This window comes from Micromesistius poutassou (genome assembly GCF_964030765.1).
Source record: "Micromesistius poutassou genome assembly, chromosome: 2".
NCBI lineage: Eukaryota > Metazoa > Chordata > Actinopteri > Gadiformes > Gadidae > Micromesistius > Micromesistius poutassou.
The window spans coordinates 19,078,960-19,098,070 of NC_140272.1; the positions used below are offsets into that span (position 1 = coordinate 19,078,960).

The 19,111-nt window shown below is 45.4% G+C and overlaps 3 protein-coding genes across 5 annotated transcripts; 2 read left to right on the forward strand and 1 right to left on the reverse strand.

Annotated features, from left to right (window-relative positions):
- Positions 1 to 83: 83 nt before the first annotated feature.
- On the forward strand, positions 84 to 2,494 carry bcl2l1 (BCL2 like 1). The gene is made up of 3 exons (XM_084464579.1): positions 84 to 214; positions 1,027 to 1,700; positions 1,856 to 2,494. The coding sequence occupies exons 2-3, from the start codon at positions 1,149 to 1,151 to the stop codon at positions 1,997 to 1,999; spliced, it is 696 nt and encodes a 231-aa protein (XP_084320705.1). The 5' UTR covers positions 84 to 214; positions 1,027 to 1,148; the 3' UTR covers positions 2,000 to 2,494.
- Positions 2,495 to 6,375: 3,881 nt separating this feature from the next.
- On the reverse strand, positions 6,376 to 10,964 carry gata1a (GATA binding protein 1a). 3 transcript variants are annotated; one of them, XM_084464569.1, is made up of 6 exons: positions 10,836 to 10,964; positions 8,803 to 9,041; positions 8,017 to 8,583; positions 7,674 to 7,819; positions 7,420 to 7,545; positions 6,376 to 7,266 (listed from the first exon to the last, which is right to left on the reverse strand). In XM_084464569.1, exons 2-6 carry the CDS (start codon positions 9,014 to 9,016, stop codon positions 6,958 to 6,960), a joined length of 1,362 nt encoding a protein of 453 aa, XP_084320695.1. In that variant the 5' UTR covers positions 9,017 to 9,041; positions 10,836 to 10,964; the 3' UTR covers positions 6,376 to 6,957. The 3 variants fall into 3 exon arrangements, with proteins under 3 accessions (XP_084320695.1, XP_084320697.1, XP_084320696.1); XM_084464571.1 differs by having other exon boundaries at positions 8,803 to 9,021; positions 10,836 to 10,927; XM_084464570.1 differs by having other exon boundaries at positions 8,803 to 9,024; positions 10,836 to 10,925.
- Positions 10,965 to 15,553: 4,589 nt separating this feature from the next.
- On the forward strand, positions 15,554 to 19,075 carry LOC311339202 (ras-related protein rab7). The gene is made up of 5 exons (XM_084464580.1): positions 15,554 to 15,625; positions 15,877 to 16,003; positions 16,097 to 16,315; positions 16,498 to 16,623; positions 16,756 to 19,075. Exons 1-5 carry the CDS (start codon positions 15,576 to 15,578, stop codon positions 16,840 to 16,842), a joined length of 609 nt encoding a protein of 202 aa, XP_084320706.1. The 5' UTR covers positions 15,554 to 15,575; the 3' UTR covers positions 16,843 to 19,075.
- Positions 19,076 to 19,111: the final 36 nt, after the last annotated feature.

A 19,111-nucleotide genomic window follows, 5' to 3' on the forward strand; every position in this document is an offset into this window, starting at 1 on the left:
TCTGAAAGAACTTCCTGCTCTGGGAAACCACCTATTGGCAATTTTTTTCTAAAGAAGGAGGGACATCCGCCTTGAGAGTTGGCCAATAGCAACAGGCCAGTACTAACACGTCAAGGCCTCTTTTCAGCTGTAAAATGTCGATATTTGTTTTGTTATTTGCAGAAATGCATTGTATAAAACTCTTTCGGTTTTGAATTGAGAAGAATTCACCACTGTAAGTATATAAATCAAACTTGGGCGTGATCAATACTGCCATGGTTACAGTATTTTAATAGTTTTCCATACGTTTCTAATCTAGCAATCTTACTCTAAATCTAGACAGGATCTTCAGCTAAATTCATTACGAATAACCCGAACCGAGTTGTCAGCTTTAGTATGTTTGCTGATCCGGGTTTTAGGTGTTTTAAATGGATATCCTCCTATTGATTTGGTTGCAGTGTATAGCGCAGGGCCACGGTAGCTACAGGGAAGCTAATACTGGTACTCTGGTACGGGCTGCTTATCACTGGGCGGTGATGAAATAACGTGCCTTTTCCCAGTGAAATGAAGGTGGACTGGTGCCACACATTTAAGTTTACTTCGGATGCTATTACATGTGTTTTTGTGGCGCAGTCGTTTTAATTACATTGAACACAGGAGAAAGATAGACGAGTCATTGACAATGGATTTAGCAACTTTGTTTGCAGTCAGTCGTCGGAATGGACTTTATTGCCAAAGCAATTTTCCATACTAGGTATTCCTCTCCTTAGTTAATGGTAGGAATAGGCCATGGCCTATTCTCATACGCCCAGGATGGGGACGTGTGAATATTGCAGGCTTATTGTTCAAAATGGTATGCACCATATTCAATGGCGTTATAATGGCATTATATTCAACGGCATAAATTAAAATGTATGCTCATTTCATGGACATTTTACAAACGGCTTGCTTTTAAGGTTTCACCACACACAATGGCTTTTTAACAAATAAAAAAAAACCTTTTCGGTTCCTTGATGTTATAGTCTCCATGGATTCATGTCTTCACAGGCCAACAGCACCGGTTGCCAAAGACAGGAGGCCAATCGAAGTGAAGAGATCCAATTTTAGCTTTAGAGCTGACGGTCAGCTTGAGCAGGAGCACCCAGCCATGAAGTCCGACTAGGTGGGCGATGAACGTTGACACAGGCATGTCGATCAGTAACAGAGAACTGGTGTTCTTCTTCCTGAGCCATAAACTGTCTCAGAGGAACCTCAGGCCTACTCCCCTCCAGCCCGAGGGGGCAGGTGAGGGGACCGACGAGGACAAGACCAACGGGATCGGTAACAACGGCTTACATTGGTTGAGCAACGACAGTAACGGCAATGGCCAGTTTGCGCCGTCCCGCGCTCGGCACGGAGGCGCGGAGGCCGCCGTGAGGGAAGCGCTTCTGGAGTCGGTGCGAGAGTTTGAGCTGCGCTACACGCTGGCCTTCAGGGACCTGTCGTCCCAGCTGCCCGTCAACCCCGCCACGGCGTACGGCAGCTTCGAAAGCGTGATGGACGAGGTGTTCAGGGACAGCGTCAACTGGGGGCGCATCGTGGGCCTCTTCGCCTTCGGCGGCGCCCTCTGCGCGGAGTGTGTGGAGAAGGAGATGAGCCACATGGTGCCCCGCGTGGCGGAGTGGATGACCCGGTACCTGGACAACCACATCGACCCCTGGATCCAGAACCACGGAGGATGGGTGAGCAGGCAGGCAGGCAGGCTGACCCGGCCCCCGAGGGACGGCCGTTTGTGACCGCCTGGTTCTAATATATATATATATTTTTTAATGTATTAATGTTATTGGAGTTGTGATTGTCCTCTTATCTGGCCTTTATTGTACATTCACATTCACAGAGACGCTTCGCTGAGCTCTTTGGCAGCGATGCGGCGGCGGCGGCGAGGCGCACACGCGACAGCCAGAGGAGGTGGATGCTGGTGGGCGTGGTGCTGCTCACCGGGGTGCTGCTCGGGGCGCTCCTCGCCAAGAAACATGCCTAGAGTATGGATGAGTCAGCACGTGTGTTTACTCCCCTCCCCTCCTCCCTCCCTCCCTCCTCCCTCACATACTGTACAACACTAAATAATATTAATAAAAAAAAATGGTTAATGTTTACAAAGGCCCAGTTTGCTTGTGCACTGACAGTCTTGATTGGCTATGGCAGTTTTTTCCCATATGTAGCTTGTGAGCTGTTATACTCCATACCCAGCCTGTGCTGTGTGTTCATCTTGCATACAGCAAAGTGTTTTATCTTTTTGTTTTGTATGAAGGATGTTACACATTTGAGACCGTAGAGGTTTCAAATGGATCTGATAAGCTAAGAGTGAAACGGGAAAGAGACTCGCCTGTTGTGTTTATTTTTTTGCCTTTGTGTATTCTCTTAAGGACCAATTTTCATTATTTCCAAACTGACAGAAGATATTATAGAATATATTTCTTTTTCTATTTTGTAACACCTAGTTATTTTAATTTTTTTTTTTTTTTGCTGTACAGGAGTTATGGCATGCTTCAAAAAATAAATATATTTATGTTTTGTTTATGCTTTGTTTTGGTGTATTCATTCATATGTTTGTACGTCTATTTAGTTGAAGGGAAGAATTACACACAATGATTGTGATATCTTACATAACATTTTGAATACATAATTCTTTATTTCTGACCCAGGGGGATCCATAGCACGACAAACAACTAGAACAAACAGAAAAGACACAGTATCAAAAATACAAAGCTTTCCACAATATTCAATGTCTAGCATACAGACATGTTGGCCAATGGTTCCAAAGTCTGGAAACCAAGAAAGCGATTAAGTCGTTTTCTGACTCAGATGCGCTACACATAAATCCATACATCAGGTTACGTAGCACAGCAGAGCAGGTCGGTACCTCGACACTGACAAACATATGGCTTGCACTGGAGCTTCTTGGAGCTCTCAGCAGCTAGTAGCTAATATATGAATATTATAATAATAATAATAATCAACTTTATTCAAGACACAGGAAGGTCCAAAAAAATAAAATATATATATATATAAAACAATACAAAACATTTGAGAAGGATGCAGATGAGGCATCAACAATTATAATACAAACACATTTAAGCTTCAGGTTCAATGTTTCCAGAAGCAAGATGAGTACCTAGTGTCACTCAGAGAAACATAAGTTAGAGACACAAAAATAGTTAATAGTAGTAGTAGTGCAATAATAGAATAGTTATTTGGGAGATGCTTTTATCCAAACAGACTTGAGGCTGAGCTCAATGATAATGCAATACAATTGAATTGCAATAACTTTATATACAAAATTATTTGGTGCTACACAAGAATGTTTTCAGAAAAATGTGAGTGCAAACTGGGAGTGCTAAAACAACCAAGTCCATTTATTTAACCATCTAAAACAAATCTTATATAAACCTTTTTCTACAATGCTGAACAAGCATGAGACTATGGCCCTGCTGGTAGAGGTAGACTGGTCCTCCTGGTGCAGGTAGACCGTAGTTAGGGTCCTCTTGGTGCAGGTAGACCGTAGTTAGGGCCCTCTTGGTACAGGTAGACCTTAGCTAGGGTCCTCTTTGTACATGTGGAGAATATAGTCTACAGTCGGACTGTAGCTGGGCTCCTAGCTGCTAGATGGACTGTAGCTAGTAGGGACCTGCCAGGTCGGTCAGGGCAGCAACTGGGCAGATTTAATTTAGATAAGACACACACACACACACACACACACACACACACACACACACACACACACACACACACACACACACACACACACACACACACACACACACCTTGTGAAAGCTTTGGGCCCCTGGCAGGCCCCAAGGCATGTGCTTTGTTGACCTGGCGATTGTTCATGGGTACAGGACTATGTCTCAACCATTATTGGTGTGGTAGAGGTGCAGTCTTGTGTTTTGCCTCTGGATGGAGCCTTTGTTACACACCTAAAATGGCTTCAGCTGCCCAACAATAGAGACTTTGGAGCATCTCAATCTGATCTCTATCTAGAAGCAGATGAGAAGGAAACTATTGAAGATATTTAAAGGGGAGGTAAATTAAATATATATAATCTATGATTTAGTGAATAATTTGACTTAAACTGAATATCTAGATTTTTTTTTAAAAAGGGGACATTCACAAAGGGTTGGGGGTTTAGGACAAGAAATAATCCTCAAAAAGTAACAATGACAAAAAAAAAAAACTAGTTATAGCCATAAACTTAAAAGTGACATCCCTCAACTTGAAGGGACAGCAGTGGATGCAACCCCCACCAAAAAAAACAAGAGAAGAAGAGAGGCGTCCAACGGATGCGTTTGTGAGGGAGCTGGAACGGCATGTGGTCGGTAATCTTTCCCTGTCATTTGTTGCCATTTCCCCAGAGCCTAGCTGGCAGTAACAATAGATAAAGCATGCCAAGGAAACAAGAATAAACTACCTAACTTCTTAAGAATCAAAATGAGATCATGTCAACCCCATGTCCTATTCTTCAAAACGAGAGCCTAGGATCTTTGCACTTTGACTCATAATGTATGATTATATTGACCATTATCTATATTGTAAATAATAATTTTGTGCATTTGAATCAGATATCCTTGTCACAGATATCCTCCTGCCAGGAAGTCTGTTTTCTTTCTTTCGATATTATAGCATTATAAAATATCGTGTGCATTAGTACGTGAAATATAAATTGTGACTGCAATATTTCAGTAAAAAAAATTGAACGGAATGACACAATATCTATCGGTGTGCTCCATGTCCAGATGTTCACAGAAAGTGCATACTGCCATACTGCAAAAATGGAAGCCAGAATCTCTCTTTAATTAAGTGTATACACCTGCAGAATAAAGAATCGTAGCTCAACTGATCCAGGCAAACCTTGACACTAACATGAACATCGAAAGAATATTGTCCCAACACCTATGGATAAACTAGGAAGAATAGCCACTCTTACAAGTATGAAAGGATATGTAAGGACAAATAAAAATGAGTTGTGTGCAACTCATTAAAAAAGGGGATGCCCAAGCCATTTTATTTTCAAAATAATTCAAGCAAAAATAATAAAGAGCAGCACTTGACCATTAAGTCTCAGAATGGAAAATGCAGAATCGAAATGAACCCAGGTGTACTTCTTATCTGTTAACAACTTTGTTGTTGTTATCAACCAGGAGTAAGCCCTTAGGACCGGTACCAAACTGCCAAACTGCTACAGGAACAGATCTGAGCTCTGTCGTGTGGATCTCAAATGTTCCATGCATGGGTAAAGGGGCTTTTAAACTATCAGGAATATAGTGATCATTTGACCTAGCCTGGGAAGCCAAGTCGCCCTGAGCCTGGTAGACTGTGGGGGGGGGGGGGGGGGGGTGGTGGTGGGGGAAGGCGTGGTGACGGCCAGGCTACCTCCTCTCGTGCGCGGTTCTCTGGTGTCAGTGTAACTGCCAGGGAGTTGGTGAGCTCTCATATGAGCATCAGGTGGATGGCTTGTGGTCTGTGCCTCGGTGATAAGTTATCAGTCGCCCACCAGTCTCACGTGATCCCCCCCTGGCCCTCCCCAGCTCATTAAAGATGAACACGCTCAGACCCCAGTGTTCTCGCATAGTTCTGCTTTCCAGCACCACATATTTTTCATCTTTGGTTAACTATGCCTTTTTTTTTTTCTGTTTGTTGCCCGTATATTCTCTTATCTGGAGTCCTTACCTCCAAGCAATCATTGTTGTGGATTGGTGGTTAGAAAGAGGAAGTGTAATTTTTCAGTTTTATCTAGTCAAGTCTTGGTGAACGTAGAAAGATTGAAGATACTATCTCAGCTTTTGACTGACTATTCATTCACACTTACAGTATGCCTGAAATATAGTGGAATATAGGTCCGTTCCCCAGAAATACAGGTCTGTTGCTGGTTTGCTAAATTAGTTTGATAATGCACAAGCAAATGTATAATAATTATCTTGCCACAATCCCTGTTGTTTAAATGTTTCTAGTGTCTTTCCCTGTAGCGCTTCACGCATTCCATGCTTCCATCTTTGGCGTGTTTGACCTGATTACAACTATCAACAGCACTTTTATGTCAGCGTTAAAGCACTGAGTTCAGCCAATAGACCCCGGAGCGTGAGGCTGGTGTGAAACACGACGTAGCAAAGTCTCTGTTTCTATATGAGTGTCTTTGTTTCGGTTTGTGTTACATTTATTTGAAACAATCATGTTGAAGTGGATTTTGAATAAAGAACTGAGCCAAAGTGGTTGGGCTGTAAGGTTTTATCGCCTCGAATTTGCATTTGTGGTGCAGCTGATAAAGTGCACTGTCATGCCGACCTTACAAAGACAGCTTTATACCCTAGACACAGAGTGACGGTACTAAGTGACCACTAGTAACAAATGCCCAGTGCTTGTTTTAATTTGACTGAATTTACTCAAACCAACAAACCCATAAACAAACAGACATCAGACAATACACAACGCTTTAATATCTGCAAAATCAGACTAGGCCTACGTTCTACATATTCTACCATATAAAAAAATACAGGTGTAAAACTGAACAAAAAACAACAACATTGTTGTCATGAATACACTATTCTGTTACTGTTATTTACAGCTGAAAATGTCATTTTGACCATTGTGCAGCAGCCCCAGAATGAACCAGCTGTGTGAAAAAAAACATTGTATTGGCTTCGTAACAAAACCCGACATACTACTTCTAACACGGCCACGACTTGGCATAAAATACAGTGAAAAAACAGATAGAAAAAAAAACAATAACAACCTTCTATTCTAGTGCACAACTGTGGCCACATACAGCACATACACAGTGTACACACACACACACACACACACACACATACAAACAAACAAACAGCCAGACAGAAATCATACATCAATCACCACCGTTGTTGCGTCGCGACAACGCAGGTGTGGTGACAACAACAACAACTCCCCCCCAGCTCAGTCACACACACACACACAAACAAACAGCCGTCACACGGGCACCATGCCGGCAGGGCTGGGGTAGTGCATGTAGGACATGGGGGCGGAGGAGGAGTGCAGGCCGTGGTGGTGGGGGGGGGGGGGAGCCGTGGGGAGCAGGTGGGCCGCGTGGCCGTAGGAGAGCATGGCGCCCGGCCCCAGGGAGAAGGGCCCGCAGTTGTTGTCGTCCAGCGGCTGCGCCATGTCCGGGTACGAGGCCACCAGCTGGCCCAGGCTCTTCTTGCTCTTCTTGTTCTTGTTGGACACCTTGCGGTTGCGCGTCTGGATGCCGTCCTTCTTCATGGTGAGCGGCCGGTTGACCTGCGGTGACGGACGAAGGAGGGGGGGGGGGAAAGGAAAAAAAAGCCGGCGGCGTTGGATTCAGGGTCGTGCGGAAGGAAGGCTGGCTCCGTAGGGAGGACGGTGTGTGTGTGTGTGTGTGTGCGCTGTGTGTCGTCCCGTGTTGTGACTCACGTTGTGCAGCTTGAAGTAGAGGCCGCAGGCGTTGCACACGGGCTCCCCGTTGGCGTTGCGCCGCCACAGCGTGGTGGTGCTGGTGTGGCAGTTCGCGCAGAGCGTGCCGGCCCGTTTGCTCACGATCTGGAGCGCAGAAAACACAAACACGGTGTCACCTTAGTGTGTCTTACCGTTGCCGTGGTGAACCAACTACAGCAGTACCAACTACAGCAACACAACAACAACAACAACAAGCAATCTCGTTGTCATACCAGTCGCTTCTTGGGGCGGATCAGTGGTCTGTTCTGGCCATTCATCTTATGGTACAGTCCGCAGGCGTTACACAAGTAGTGGCCTGTACCATCCCGGCGCCATAGCGGGGTGGCGGTGGCTCCGCAGTTGACGCACTCGCGGGCCTCTGTTTGAAATCATCAAAGACACTGATTTGATTAGCCGTTGTAATAGGATGAGTGACACCAATCACCAATCACCATGGCTGCACTAAACACGACAATGCAGAACACTGCACTGATGATGATGATGTTGATGATGATGTTGATGATGATGATGATGATGTTGATGATGATGATGATGCTTGTGCGTGTGTGTGGTCACCTGGTGGGGACAGCCTCATCTTGTTGCGGAGCTTGGGGGAGTAGGAGCCGGGGCCTATCCAACCCCCGGGGCTGGAGTAGAGCGCGGCGGCGCCGTAGTCCGGCGTGGAGCCCATGTACGAGCCGTAGGGGTTCAGCATGTGGGGGTGGGAGTGGGCGGCCGGGCTGTACATGCCCCCCGCCACGGAGGTCAGGTTGAGGAAGCTGCTCCCGGCGGCGGAGCCCCCCAGCGGGCTGAGCCTCTCGGCCTTCAGGGCCTCCTGGAGCCCCGGGGGACTCTCCTTGCCGTCCCTGCCCATGGACATGTAGCCGTCCCTGGGAGAGGCGTAGGAGGAGGCGGCGGCGGCGGCAGCGGCGGCGGCGGCGGCAGTGGTGGTGGTGGTGGAGATGGGGGTGTAGGGGGAGGTGGGGGTGGGCTGGAGGAGGGGGGTCTTGCTGGACAGGGGGCTGTTGCTCCAGCTGGGGGTGGAGGGGTTGTAGGGGGAGCCTACCATGGAGTGGCTGGCCGGTCCGGTCTCCACCCACTGCAGGTTGCCCTGCAGAGACGGCGACATGTACAGCTGACGAGCTGTCGGAGACACACGAGAGGAGAAGAAGAAGAAGAAGAAGGGACACGCATGTTACGGCTCGGGTATTCGGTGGGACGGGATCCGCCGTTGGCCGAAACCGAGGGAATGAGATTTCAATGCTAGTGTGACAAGTGACGGACACACGGGCAAGTGACGGACACACGGACAAGCGACGGACACACAGAGAGCGGCAGCAAAGGTGTGGGAGGGAGTCTGACCCGCGCTGGTCCTGTAGGCGGACGGCGCTCTGCCGTGGATGGGGTTGGCGAAGTAGGGCGGCAGGCCGCCGTAGTCCACCTCTGGGTTGGAGAAGAAGGAGTCCCCCTCCTCCACGGAGGACAGGAGCCCCGCGTCCGAGCTGAAGACCGCCAGGGAGTCGGAGCTGAGCAGGGCCGGGGACGCCCAGTGGGAATGCTCCGAGGAATCCTCCATGCTCGCTGCTGTGGAGAAGAGCGACCTGTTCGTGGAGGTTCATGTCTTTAGTTCTTAGTCAAAGAGACCTACGCTGATGGTTTTTTATATATATATACCCATCACTGGGGTTTGGAGTGGCAAGGGACAGTCAAGGGACAGTCAAAGAGACCTACGCTGATGGTTTTTGTATATATATATATATATATATATATATATATATGTATATATGTATTTATACCCATCACTGGGGTTTGGAGTGGCAAGGGACAGTCCAACACGGTGACCGTCACTGTATCTGCTACAGAACCACGTTATCACCGCTGAAGAGGTGAGCTGTACGTGAAAGGAGTTTAGGACAGCCAGTGGAGAGCTGCATCATTAGCCACCCACTGGGTCCAATCATATGCCTGCGTTTCAGGGGCTTCAGGGCTATTGGCTAATTGTGGCGGCGCTCTTATCCATTTATTCAACCACTAAAGTTCTCAGGGACAGTATGAACAGCGGTCTTCTTCAAACTTCCCATTTCGGTGTCCTTATTTGTCTGTGGCTAAACGCTCGTCTGTGGTTAAACGTCTAAAAATAATAAGTGTACGTGGCAGTGGTGTATAAAGTACTTGAAAATCATAATCATTGTGCAAAAGTACAGGTGTCTTAGTTGAAAGTGAGAGTGGGAAAAAGTTAAAGCCATCTGTAATAAAATATCCCAAAAGGTATAAGATGAAATATGTAATGTTTCATCTCAAATATATAGATATAAAATGAAGGTATATAAAAGCAAAAGGAAAAGGAAAAAAAGCACATGTACGTAGGTAAACATGTGCAGTAACTATGGTTACAGGAGAGGCTGCGTTCATGCTGGTTTCAGAGCTACAGGAGTAAAAGTACCTTTTTTTGTTTGTACTGAGGTAAAAGTGAAAGTTGATAGATGTATAAAAACTGAAGTAAAGTACAGAAAACGACTTAAGTACTATACTATAACTTTTTTTCTAAACTTTTTTTTGGGTTATTTGGTTAAATTATTATATATCTCTATGAATATGTTCTAAACGAATTAATAGTTATATATATATAGTTTCATTTACCTTTGTTATTTACAGTATATACAACTGACTACCAGAGATGTTATGTGTATAAAAAGAGACACGATATCATGGGGTTTTATGACGCCCTTGAAGACTCAGATTGTTGATCTTGCTAATAGTATATGATACTGGGAAATATGCGATATACTATTTCCAGCTCCAGTGATTGAGTCTTAAAACAACTCTTATCTCATGAGATTAACAGAAATCACACAACAACAATGATTTAGAAATTAGAAATATGAAAGAAGCTCGGCTATGGTAATATGAGTCCATGAATTCATATAATTCATATCATACGAATTCATAAAATTCACATGATATTGTATTACTATTTTTGCATGATATTATGTATTATATTACTATTTTTGAAAATAATAATTTCGGTCCACACCGTTATTTTTCATTTTGTTTTTGCTTTTATTTTTGTATCCTAGTCGGTTCTGTTGAATAAAAATAATTAGAACGTGGTCGTCGTAGCAGCAGCAATAACAAGTAGAAGCCTAAAGCTTAACGCTAGCTAAAAACTCCTCAAATCACTCACATCTCTTCAAGTGATAAAGCAACATTTGGTGGGGAAAAATAAAAATAAAATTCTCACAAAATAACAACAACCAACTGATCTCAGGCCTGGCGCACATCAAAAGCAGATAACGCAAATCTGAGCGAATACACACACACACACACAGAGAGAGAGAGAGAGAGCCACGGCAAAGGCCCCAACCACAAGACGACAGCCCCACTGGAAGACCTACCTGAAGAGTTGGACGAAGAGGTTGATGTGAGCCGGTGGGTCTCCAGGTGAAAGATAGGCTCGGTCAGCTGGCTCGGGATGTCGGTGTGTGTGGTGCCGGGGGGACAGAATGGAAGAACTGGTGCCTGCCTTAAACTGCCTGACAACCACAGAAGTTTTGGGCTCCTAGACACGGGCTAGTGGGAGGGGTCGGCGACAAACATGTCTGAAGAGACACACCTCTCCACTCCAAAACCGAACGAGAGAGGGGACACACGCCGTGCACGCTATGTAGAAACAAATTAGGACCCGTTGTGTGTCCTTCATATGCAATATTCAAAACAGTTGTAACAGTGACTTTTGAGTGAAGGGAGAAGTAGAGGCACAGCCGCACTCAGAGCTAGACGTTAATATCTTAATGAGGCAAGTTGATTGCTCAATCGTTCAAGCCGGTGTTTGGTCCCACATGGACATCCCACGGGCCACAAACACCAGCACCGCTACTAACTCAGCTCTTTCTGGAGAGAGAGAGAGAAGGAGAATGTATGTGAACTATAACCACGCCAACCATCACAGAATCTGATCCAAACCAACCCCCCTGTTGGCTCGTCTCTCTACATTTTAAACTGAAGTTGTGTAAGAGGTGGACGTGGTATCTTCTAATAATCTGTACGCTATGGGAATAGGGAAAGGACAGTGGGAGCACAATTGAAGCCAAGTGGATTGTCAGGCGGCAGGACAGAGTCCTTTGTCTGCTAATAACCATTTAGCGGCTGATAAGGCCCCCCCCGCTCACAGGGGGTCAAAGAAATGAACAGAAATTTGAACAAAGCAAATATGAAATGCAAATTAAAAAAATATGTCTTTTGAGCCGCCAACGCTCAGCGTGTTGGACAGTAATGCAAATACAGCGCGGCCCGGCCGATTACACAAGGATATACAGAGGAGGTCCGGGACACGAGTTTGACTCTGTGATATCAATTTGATAGTCAAAGCGGCTGGCCGGCTCCCTCACACCACCGCCATCAACCACTAAACCTGCTCTCTTTGTCCTCTGTTCGCTTCAGGCAAATTAGGAGAGATTTAGGACACCTTCAATTTTCTAAGGAATAACATTTAACTGCATGTTGTTGTGTTAAACGGTTTGAGTCCTCTGTTTTGGCCCACCTACTATATACACAGCCCTTGGGACGTCCCCCCCCCCGGCTGAACCCGTTCACCTGTTGAGAAACATCCCTTAACTTATCCGTCTATCTTGTCTACAGACAGATGACTGGCGAAGAGAAGTATCCAAAGAAAGACTAGCAGAGATGGGGAGAAACAGAGAGAGAGAGCGAAGAGGAGAGAGAGAACATACGAGAGGAAGAGCGGGACTGAGAGAGAGGGCAGGAGAGAGAAAGAGAGAGAGAGCAAGAGAGAGAGAGAGAGGGAGAGAGAGAACACATGAGAGTGAGAGCAAGAGAGAGGAAGAGAGAGAGACAGAGACGAGAGGAGGAGGGCAAGAGACAGAGAGAGAGAGAACACACAAGAGACTGCGCTCAAGGGAGGGAGAGAGAGAGAGGGGGGGGGAGAGAGAGAGAGAGAGAGAGAGAGAGAGAGAGAGAGGGACAGGGCGAGGGAGACAACCTCCTCTCTGCGTGCTGTGCTCATAGGCAGCTGGGCAGCAGGGATGTGGCTGCTGGTGCCGTCTGAGGGAGCTGCTCTGCCCTGATAAGACGTTATCAAGATGACAGGAGGCGGAGCGCAGGAATGACAGGCCGCTGTCAGACTGCAGCGCTGAGGCACCGGACGTTGCAGCACCACCGTGTGTGTGTGTGTGCGTGTGCGTGTGTGTGCGCGTGTGTGTGCGCGTGTGTGTGCGTAGGACGTAGGACGCACGCACGTTTCCACCACATACGCGCACACCAACATTTTGGTCCCATTCGTTTTTCAAGTGATTAGGGAAACCAAATCATGACGTTGGGGGGGGGGGGGATGTTGAATATGGACGTGGTGGGGGTGGTGGTGGTGGTGGGGGGGGGGGGGGCAGGATACGTTGAGGTTGAGGTTGGAGTGCTGGAGAGTCCCAGCCCCAAAAGTTTCCTGGGAATCGAACGGCCGAACCGATGCCCGCAGCCTAACCTGTACGTGATGTGGGGCGAGAGGCCCGGCCTGACCCTATACCCGCCCCTCGGTGACACGGGTCTACATCCTCCCGTTAAGACACTCTGAACAAAATAACAAAATAGTAGTCTTCCAAACGACTCAATAGTCTCAAACTACTAAGGACATGACCTCTGTGTCCTCATCGCCCCCCCTGGAGACTTAGTGAACCCAGCCGACCGACCCACACGGGCCGACAAGAGACAGAGCGATGCGCTTCACGGCTCTACCTCAGCCACGCCGCCCGGTGTTCTGGGCTCAAGGGGGGGGCAGTCAGTGTGGGGGTCTGGCCTCTGGGTGGCCGCCGTTCAGGGAGCGGGCCGGTGGATTCCGAGGTCATCTCGACGGTTCCAGAGGGGCGCACTGCCGCGGGGACGGCCGCCTTATCTCGGGCCCGCAGGGCGTGCCTCCGAGCCACGCTCAGACCGCGGTGTGCACACCCACAGGGGTCTGCCTTCTCTCTCTGTCTCTCTCTCTCTCTCTCTCTCTCTCTCTCTCTCTCTCTTTCTCTTAATCGGTCTCCCTTGTTTTTTCGGTCTCTCACTTTCGGTCTCTCCTTTTCGCTCTCCGTCTCCCACCCTCGTGGTTGTATCTCGTGTCCCTCTCTCTCTTTCTCTGTCTTCCAGTGACTTCCATTCTTTAGCCCCGGATCGGTTTTCTCTACAAGCCGCACCGTCGGTATTGTGTAACGTACTGCAGTTTGTCACAGCGCCGCTTCTTTTTTTTGTGTCATGAGTGTGTGTGTGTGACCCTCACGAGATGTGGGGAGCATCGATAGCTATGACTGTACACGCAATGATTCAACCATCAACCCAAAGTTCCCTCATGATATGCACCAATATATAATATGTAAAATAAATATTTACTCCCTGGGGAGCAGTGTTGTGCATGAACTAGTTCAAAAGAACTAGTTCATTGAACAAGTTCATTTTTCTATGAATTTTGAACTGAACGTAACATATTTTTAACTAAAGAACTTGAACTTGAACTAGTTCAGATTTTGTGACCTTCTGAATTGATGCTTAGGCCCAGATGACATGTTTACTTAGTTACTGCCTTAGTTGTGATGAATGAAACAGGTGTACAAATAATACGCAGCAGGTAATGGAGCTGATTCGTTTAAAAGATAAGCACAGAATACTCTCTCCAACAGTTTTTTCTTCGGTTTCTAAAGAAACTGCTGAACATGAACTAGTTCAAACCTGAATTGGGGAACTATGAACGTGAATTTATTCATTTTCTTTTGTATGAACTGAACTTTGAACTAGTTCATGTTAAGTGAACTTGCACAACACTGCTGGGGAGTAAGGGGAGTAAAATAATATTTGTATATTATGTTATTATGTTTATTATGACACTCAGTTGAGAGAGTAGTTATTGATTTAACCTTGTGTGTCCGATCTCCATAGTATGGTCTTGTCGTGGCAATTTCCTTTAACAGATATTGCGTCTAGGACAGATGAGATTTCCCACTGCAAAAAAGCACACAATACATTGGAAAGCAATTATCCTAGGTTTAATGCATGCATACATTAGACTCCTCTCTAGCAGAGTGAGTCCAGAATACAGTTTGACAGAGTTATTTATACCGTTTCAGATCCTCCCCATATTGCAGATGTCAATAATCAAATCAAGTAATGTTTGCCCAAAACACAGAGTTGCCTGCGTTCTTATCAAGCAGAAGAGTGCCTAAGAGGATGTCTTCTCCTTTGTGACCGGTTTACCCAAGTACGAAGGTTAACACTATTGGTTGACTCTAAAGAAGGTATAGGCCGGCGACCCGTAGAGAAGGGAAGGTGGGACCGCTGACCACAGCACGAGGGCATTGATTCTGAGGAGGAAGGTGGGACAGCTGACCGGAGCACATGGGATAACATTTTGACGACATCGCTCACTTGTGAGGTGGCTGAATCAAGCACAAAGGTCAATGAATAGTCGACTCTGGGGAAAGGCAGGCTGGCAAGACAATACGCAAAGGGAAAGAACAAGGCCTAAGTTATAAAATGAAACAACATGTAGATTTTTCCATCACAGTCTATTGCACAGAAGTTGTGATCTCTTTTATTGCGTCGTTATCTCGTTTTTATCTCGAATATAGACCTATAGTCATTAGGGTCTAAAGTCTACATGTTAAAGTAATACATGTTAATATTTATTTATTTTCAAAATTCGTTTATGTTCTGGAGTTTAAGTGAACCTTCATCAACACATCGAAGGTATATTTACTTGACGTACTGCAAATGCTCTGAAGGTGGGTAAATTGGTTGACCACCTTAAGCACACTGCCCTCTTGCGGACAACAATGGGCAACACTACTGAAGAGTTCAGATTTGGGTCAGAGTACCCAAGTCCTGTCATTATATATTACTTAATGGAATCTGAGATGCAAGGTTGTTGTGTTGTAAAAGGCCCATACTCCCATAAGGTTACCTGTTGGTGTGTTGTGTTTAGTTCTCTGTTTCAAGGAGGAAGTGTTTCGTTGCGTTTTGTTATTTCCAAAATAAATAAAAATATCCAGTTGAACGGGCCGTGACTCATTCACGACTGAGATTACGCAAACTCTCTAGTGGTGTTCTTTTGAGAGAGCGACAGATCTCAGTTGAGACGGACATCGAACAACATGACGGACGGACCATCTCGAGTCAAAGTGATCCTGATTGGGAACTCAGGGTATAGAGAACATTCCTACATTAGGCTATTTGATTCATTTTTTTTTCGGTGTAGGCCTATAAGGTCGTTTAACTAGGCATGTATGGGATTGTCTATACATGTAGGCCTATTTTCGTTTTTAGGTCTGTTTTGGTCGTTTATATGAGAGGATGAATAAATAGTTTTCGGCTCTTCAACCGGATTTTTGACAAACAAGTTCTGATAAGCAGCACTTATGTGTTGAGTGTTTTCTAAACGATGTGTTCAAACAGGGTGGGGAAATCCTCACTGACGACCAGGTATGTCAACCGCACGCATTCAACTTTACACCGAGCAACGATCGGAATCGACTTTGTCACGAAAGAAGTCGACATAGATGGCCACGCAGTAATCCTGGAGGTATAGGCTACGGAAGAAGTCCCTAAGTCCCTTCCTCCTCGGTATTTATTAAATAGTCACCGGCTCACTCTTTCTCTTTCACTCATTGCTCAGATCTGGGACACCGCTGGCACGGAGAGGTTCAAGTCCCTGGGCACGCCCATGTACAGATGGTCTCACTGCTGCATGCTGGTGTTTGACGTGACGTCAAGCGCGTCCTTCTCTGCCATGGAGGAGTGGCGGAAAGAATTCCTCATTCAGGGAGATCCCCCGAATCCCTCCAATTTCCCATTTATTGTTGTGGGAAACAAAACGGACATGGTAAACCGTGAGGTCAGTAGCAGCCGTTTCTACGCGTCTAGAGTGGTGTTTGTCTCCAAATAGTAATATATTTTTTTATTTTCCATTGTTTTCAATTAATAAATAGGGTTGGTTTATATATATATATATATATATAAAAAACGGTATAACCCCTATAAAATTGGATGTAGAAAAAAATGAGTTCAGTCTCGCAGGTAACACGCGAAGAAGCGTCGCAGTGGTGCGAGCAGATCGGGGCGCAGTACCACGAGGCGAGCGCCAAGGAGGACGCGCACGTCACCGAGGCCTTCCTGGAGGCTGCGCGGGCCGGATTCAGACAGGTGCGTGCATCTGTGAGGCGAACGAACCCGGTGCAAAACTACAAAAAAAAAAAAGAAAAAAAAAAAAAGACGAGTTCCACTAATGTTTAACATGTTTATTTTTGATGATAAAAGATACATTACTCCCTACAGTACAAAAAACACACATTGGAAAATACAGGACATTTCCAGTTAGCCTGCAAACAGCCGAGGGAAACTCGAGCCCGCTGTCAGTGCTGAGACCCGCACCATTCCCAGTGTGGGAGGACATATTCAGAAAGACCTCGGCACTGCTGATGTTGACGACCTAACAAGGTTGCGAAAACAGTGATCCAGCAAGGAAAAGGGGCACACTTGTATACCACATGGGAAGAGATACAAACTCAAATGCTTTTTTTTTTTTTTTTTTTTTCTTTTTCTTCTTTTGAGGACCTTCAGCTTATGGTCTAACTTAAGGCATCACTACTAAAATACACTGCTTTTTGCATGCATGTCTAGTTTTGCTCAACAGACACACTGACACGCACAAAATAATGAATGCATATGAAGAGAACCTTTTGTAAAGAGAAATAAAATCAGGAAACGCCCCCCAAAACGGAAACCCCAATGGACCTGCGAGAGGGAGAAAGGCAAGTGAGCGTGGCTCTTTTCTCCCCCCCGGCCAAGACCCTCACAACACAAATGCTTTTTCTGAGGAAACGACAAAACTCGTGGCCGACCAGGGATACCTCTCCCATGCACAAGTGTTGTATTAGAATGGACCTAGCAGTGATTCCGACTCCTACAGTGACTCGGCCTGACAGAAGCAAAATTAGGAGACTGTATATATTTATATATCTTATTTGTCTGTTTTTTTTTATATGTAAAGACACAAAAGGCAATCAAGAGATGACCAACATGTAAAAACTGTTACAAGTAATTATATAAAAGGCCAAGATGTTTTTTTTTTTCTCTTTAATTCTTGCTATATGAACGAACTAATTTACAAGTGGGTACACTGGCTATGTAAGCTTCCCTCCCAAGGCATACCATTCAAATCCATTACATATTCATGAGCTTGCACACTGCCAGCAATCTGGAATAGAGCCGTAGAAGAAAAAAAAATTAAATTTATTAAATGGAGTTCACATACAGGATCAACAGGATGAGTCTAATAGAATTTGTCATTCTAAAAAAAGTAAAGAAAGGGTAGGACACCACGTTTAATAGCATAAAAGCATAAGACAATTGACTTGGGTATTTAAAGATGTAGGGGGGGGGGCCGGGCAGATAATATATTCCTTATTATACTCCTTAGCTTCTCGATGTTTGGCAAAAAACAAAGACGTACAAGTATTGAGCAAGTTTGTAGTAAAAAGAAAAGAAACAAAGTGAGGACCTCCACGGGGTCGTCCGGTTCCAAGCTCCCATCAGTCCTGTGAGCTCTGCATCCTAGCTGGATTACAACAGTCTTGCCTCGCTTTCATACCTTCGGTTTACAACAAGAACGCACAACCAACTGAATTAATATTTAAAAATACAGTGGCCACCGCAACACAGCCAACCCTCTTCCCACAAAACACAAACTATGAGGATGAACAACAGTTAAAAAAAGTGATGTTTTTGTTTTTAAAATGCACACACTAGACATACACACAGGAAGAACAAAACAAAAAAACAAAAAAGCTTAAAAAATACAAAAATAAACTACACAAAAGATCTTCTGCATCATTGCTTGCTAACTTTTTTGGGAAGATTTTGCAAGTTGTGTGTGTGCTGCAAGTCTCAGTCCTAGCAAGTCTATGTCACTCTACAAATCTCTTCCTTCGTCGTGTGTCCACACTGTGTGTCCGGCTCCAGTCGTCATCTTGGGGGGAAAAGAAAGCGCACAGTGATGACAATACCAGGAAATTTGGAATCCAGTATGTCTGTACAGATCGGATTCTTGAAGCAAATTTTGTATCTGAGCACAAAAAAAGAAGAAGGATGTCCTCTCTCTGTGAGGACAAGTGCTTTATTTGTTTCCAAACTGATTATTTTCCCTCTCCGTTCCCCCCCCGCATCTTAACTTATGCCACTGCTTTTTCCAGCACTGTACATCATTTTATGTAGTTTTTTTTTTTAACAACCCCTTGCCCCACCCTCCAATCTCCCGAGAAATTCAAGAAAAAAAAAAAGAAAAAAAAAAAAAGAGAACAAAACCAAAAGTAAGAATATGCGTAGTAGGTGAGCTCCCCGGGGGTCGACGGAAGCTGTACTTGCATCTCTACTGCTGGACTACTGAAACTAGCAAGAACAAAAGATGGGCGATCGGACTGAAATAGCGCTAATGTGCTTCTAACTTTGTGTCGCTCTTAAAAATACACACAGAAAAAAAAGGTACAACCAACAGAAAAAAAAAAAAAAAAAAGAGAGGGTATTATCTACAGAGGTCTCAGAGTGACTGTCATCTGGGCTTCGTCAAGTTGTTCTGTTCTCCAGGGGCTGGACTCGAGTCACACTTGAGGATGAAAGGCGGGGGGGAGAGAGA

Bases quoted from the DNA above. Each gene is read 5' to 3' on its own strand.
- bcl2l1 (XM_084464579.1), top strand. From the start codon at position 1,149: ATGAACGTTGACACAGGCATGTCGATCAGTAACAGAGAACTGGTGTTC. The intron at 1,701-1,855 runs GTGAGCAGGCAG...TCACATTCACAG, and splicing joins TCCAGAACCACGGAGGATGG to AGACGCTTCGCTGAGCTCTT.
- gata1a (XM_084464569.1), bottom strand. From the start codon at position 9,016: ATGGAGGATTCCTCGGAGCATTCCCACTGGGCGTCCCCGGCCCTGCTC. The intron at 7,820-8,016 runs GTGACCACACAC...GATTTCAAACAG, and splicing joins GATGAGGCTGTCCCCACCAG to AGGCCCGCGAGTGCGTCAAC. The intron at 7,267-7,419 runs GTGAGTCACAAC...CCGTCACCGCAG, and splicing joins TCTACTTCAAGCTGCACAAC to GTCAACCGGCCGCTCACCAT.
- LOC311339202 (XM_084464580.1), top strand. From the start codon at position 15,576: ATGACGGACGGACCATCTCGAGTCAAAGTGATCCTGATTGGGAACTCA. The intron at 15,626-15,876 runs GTATAGAGAACA...GTGTTCAAACAG, and splicing joins ATCCTGATTGGGAACTCAGG to GGTGGGGAAATCCTCACTGA. The intron at 16,004-16,096 runs GTATAGGCTACG...CTCATTGCTCAG, and splicing joins GCCACGCAGTAATCCTGGAG to ATCTGGGACACCGCTGGCAC.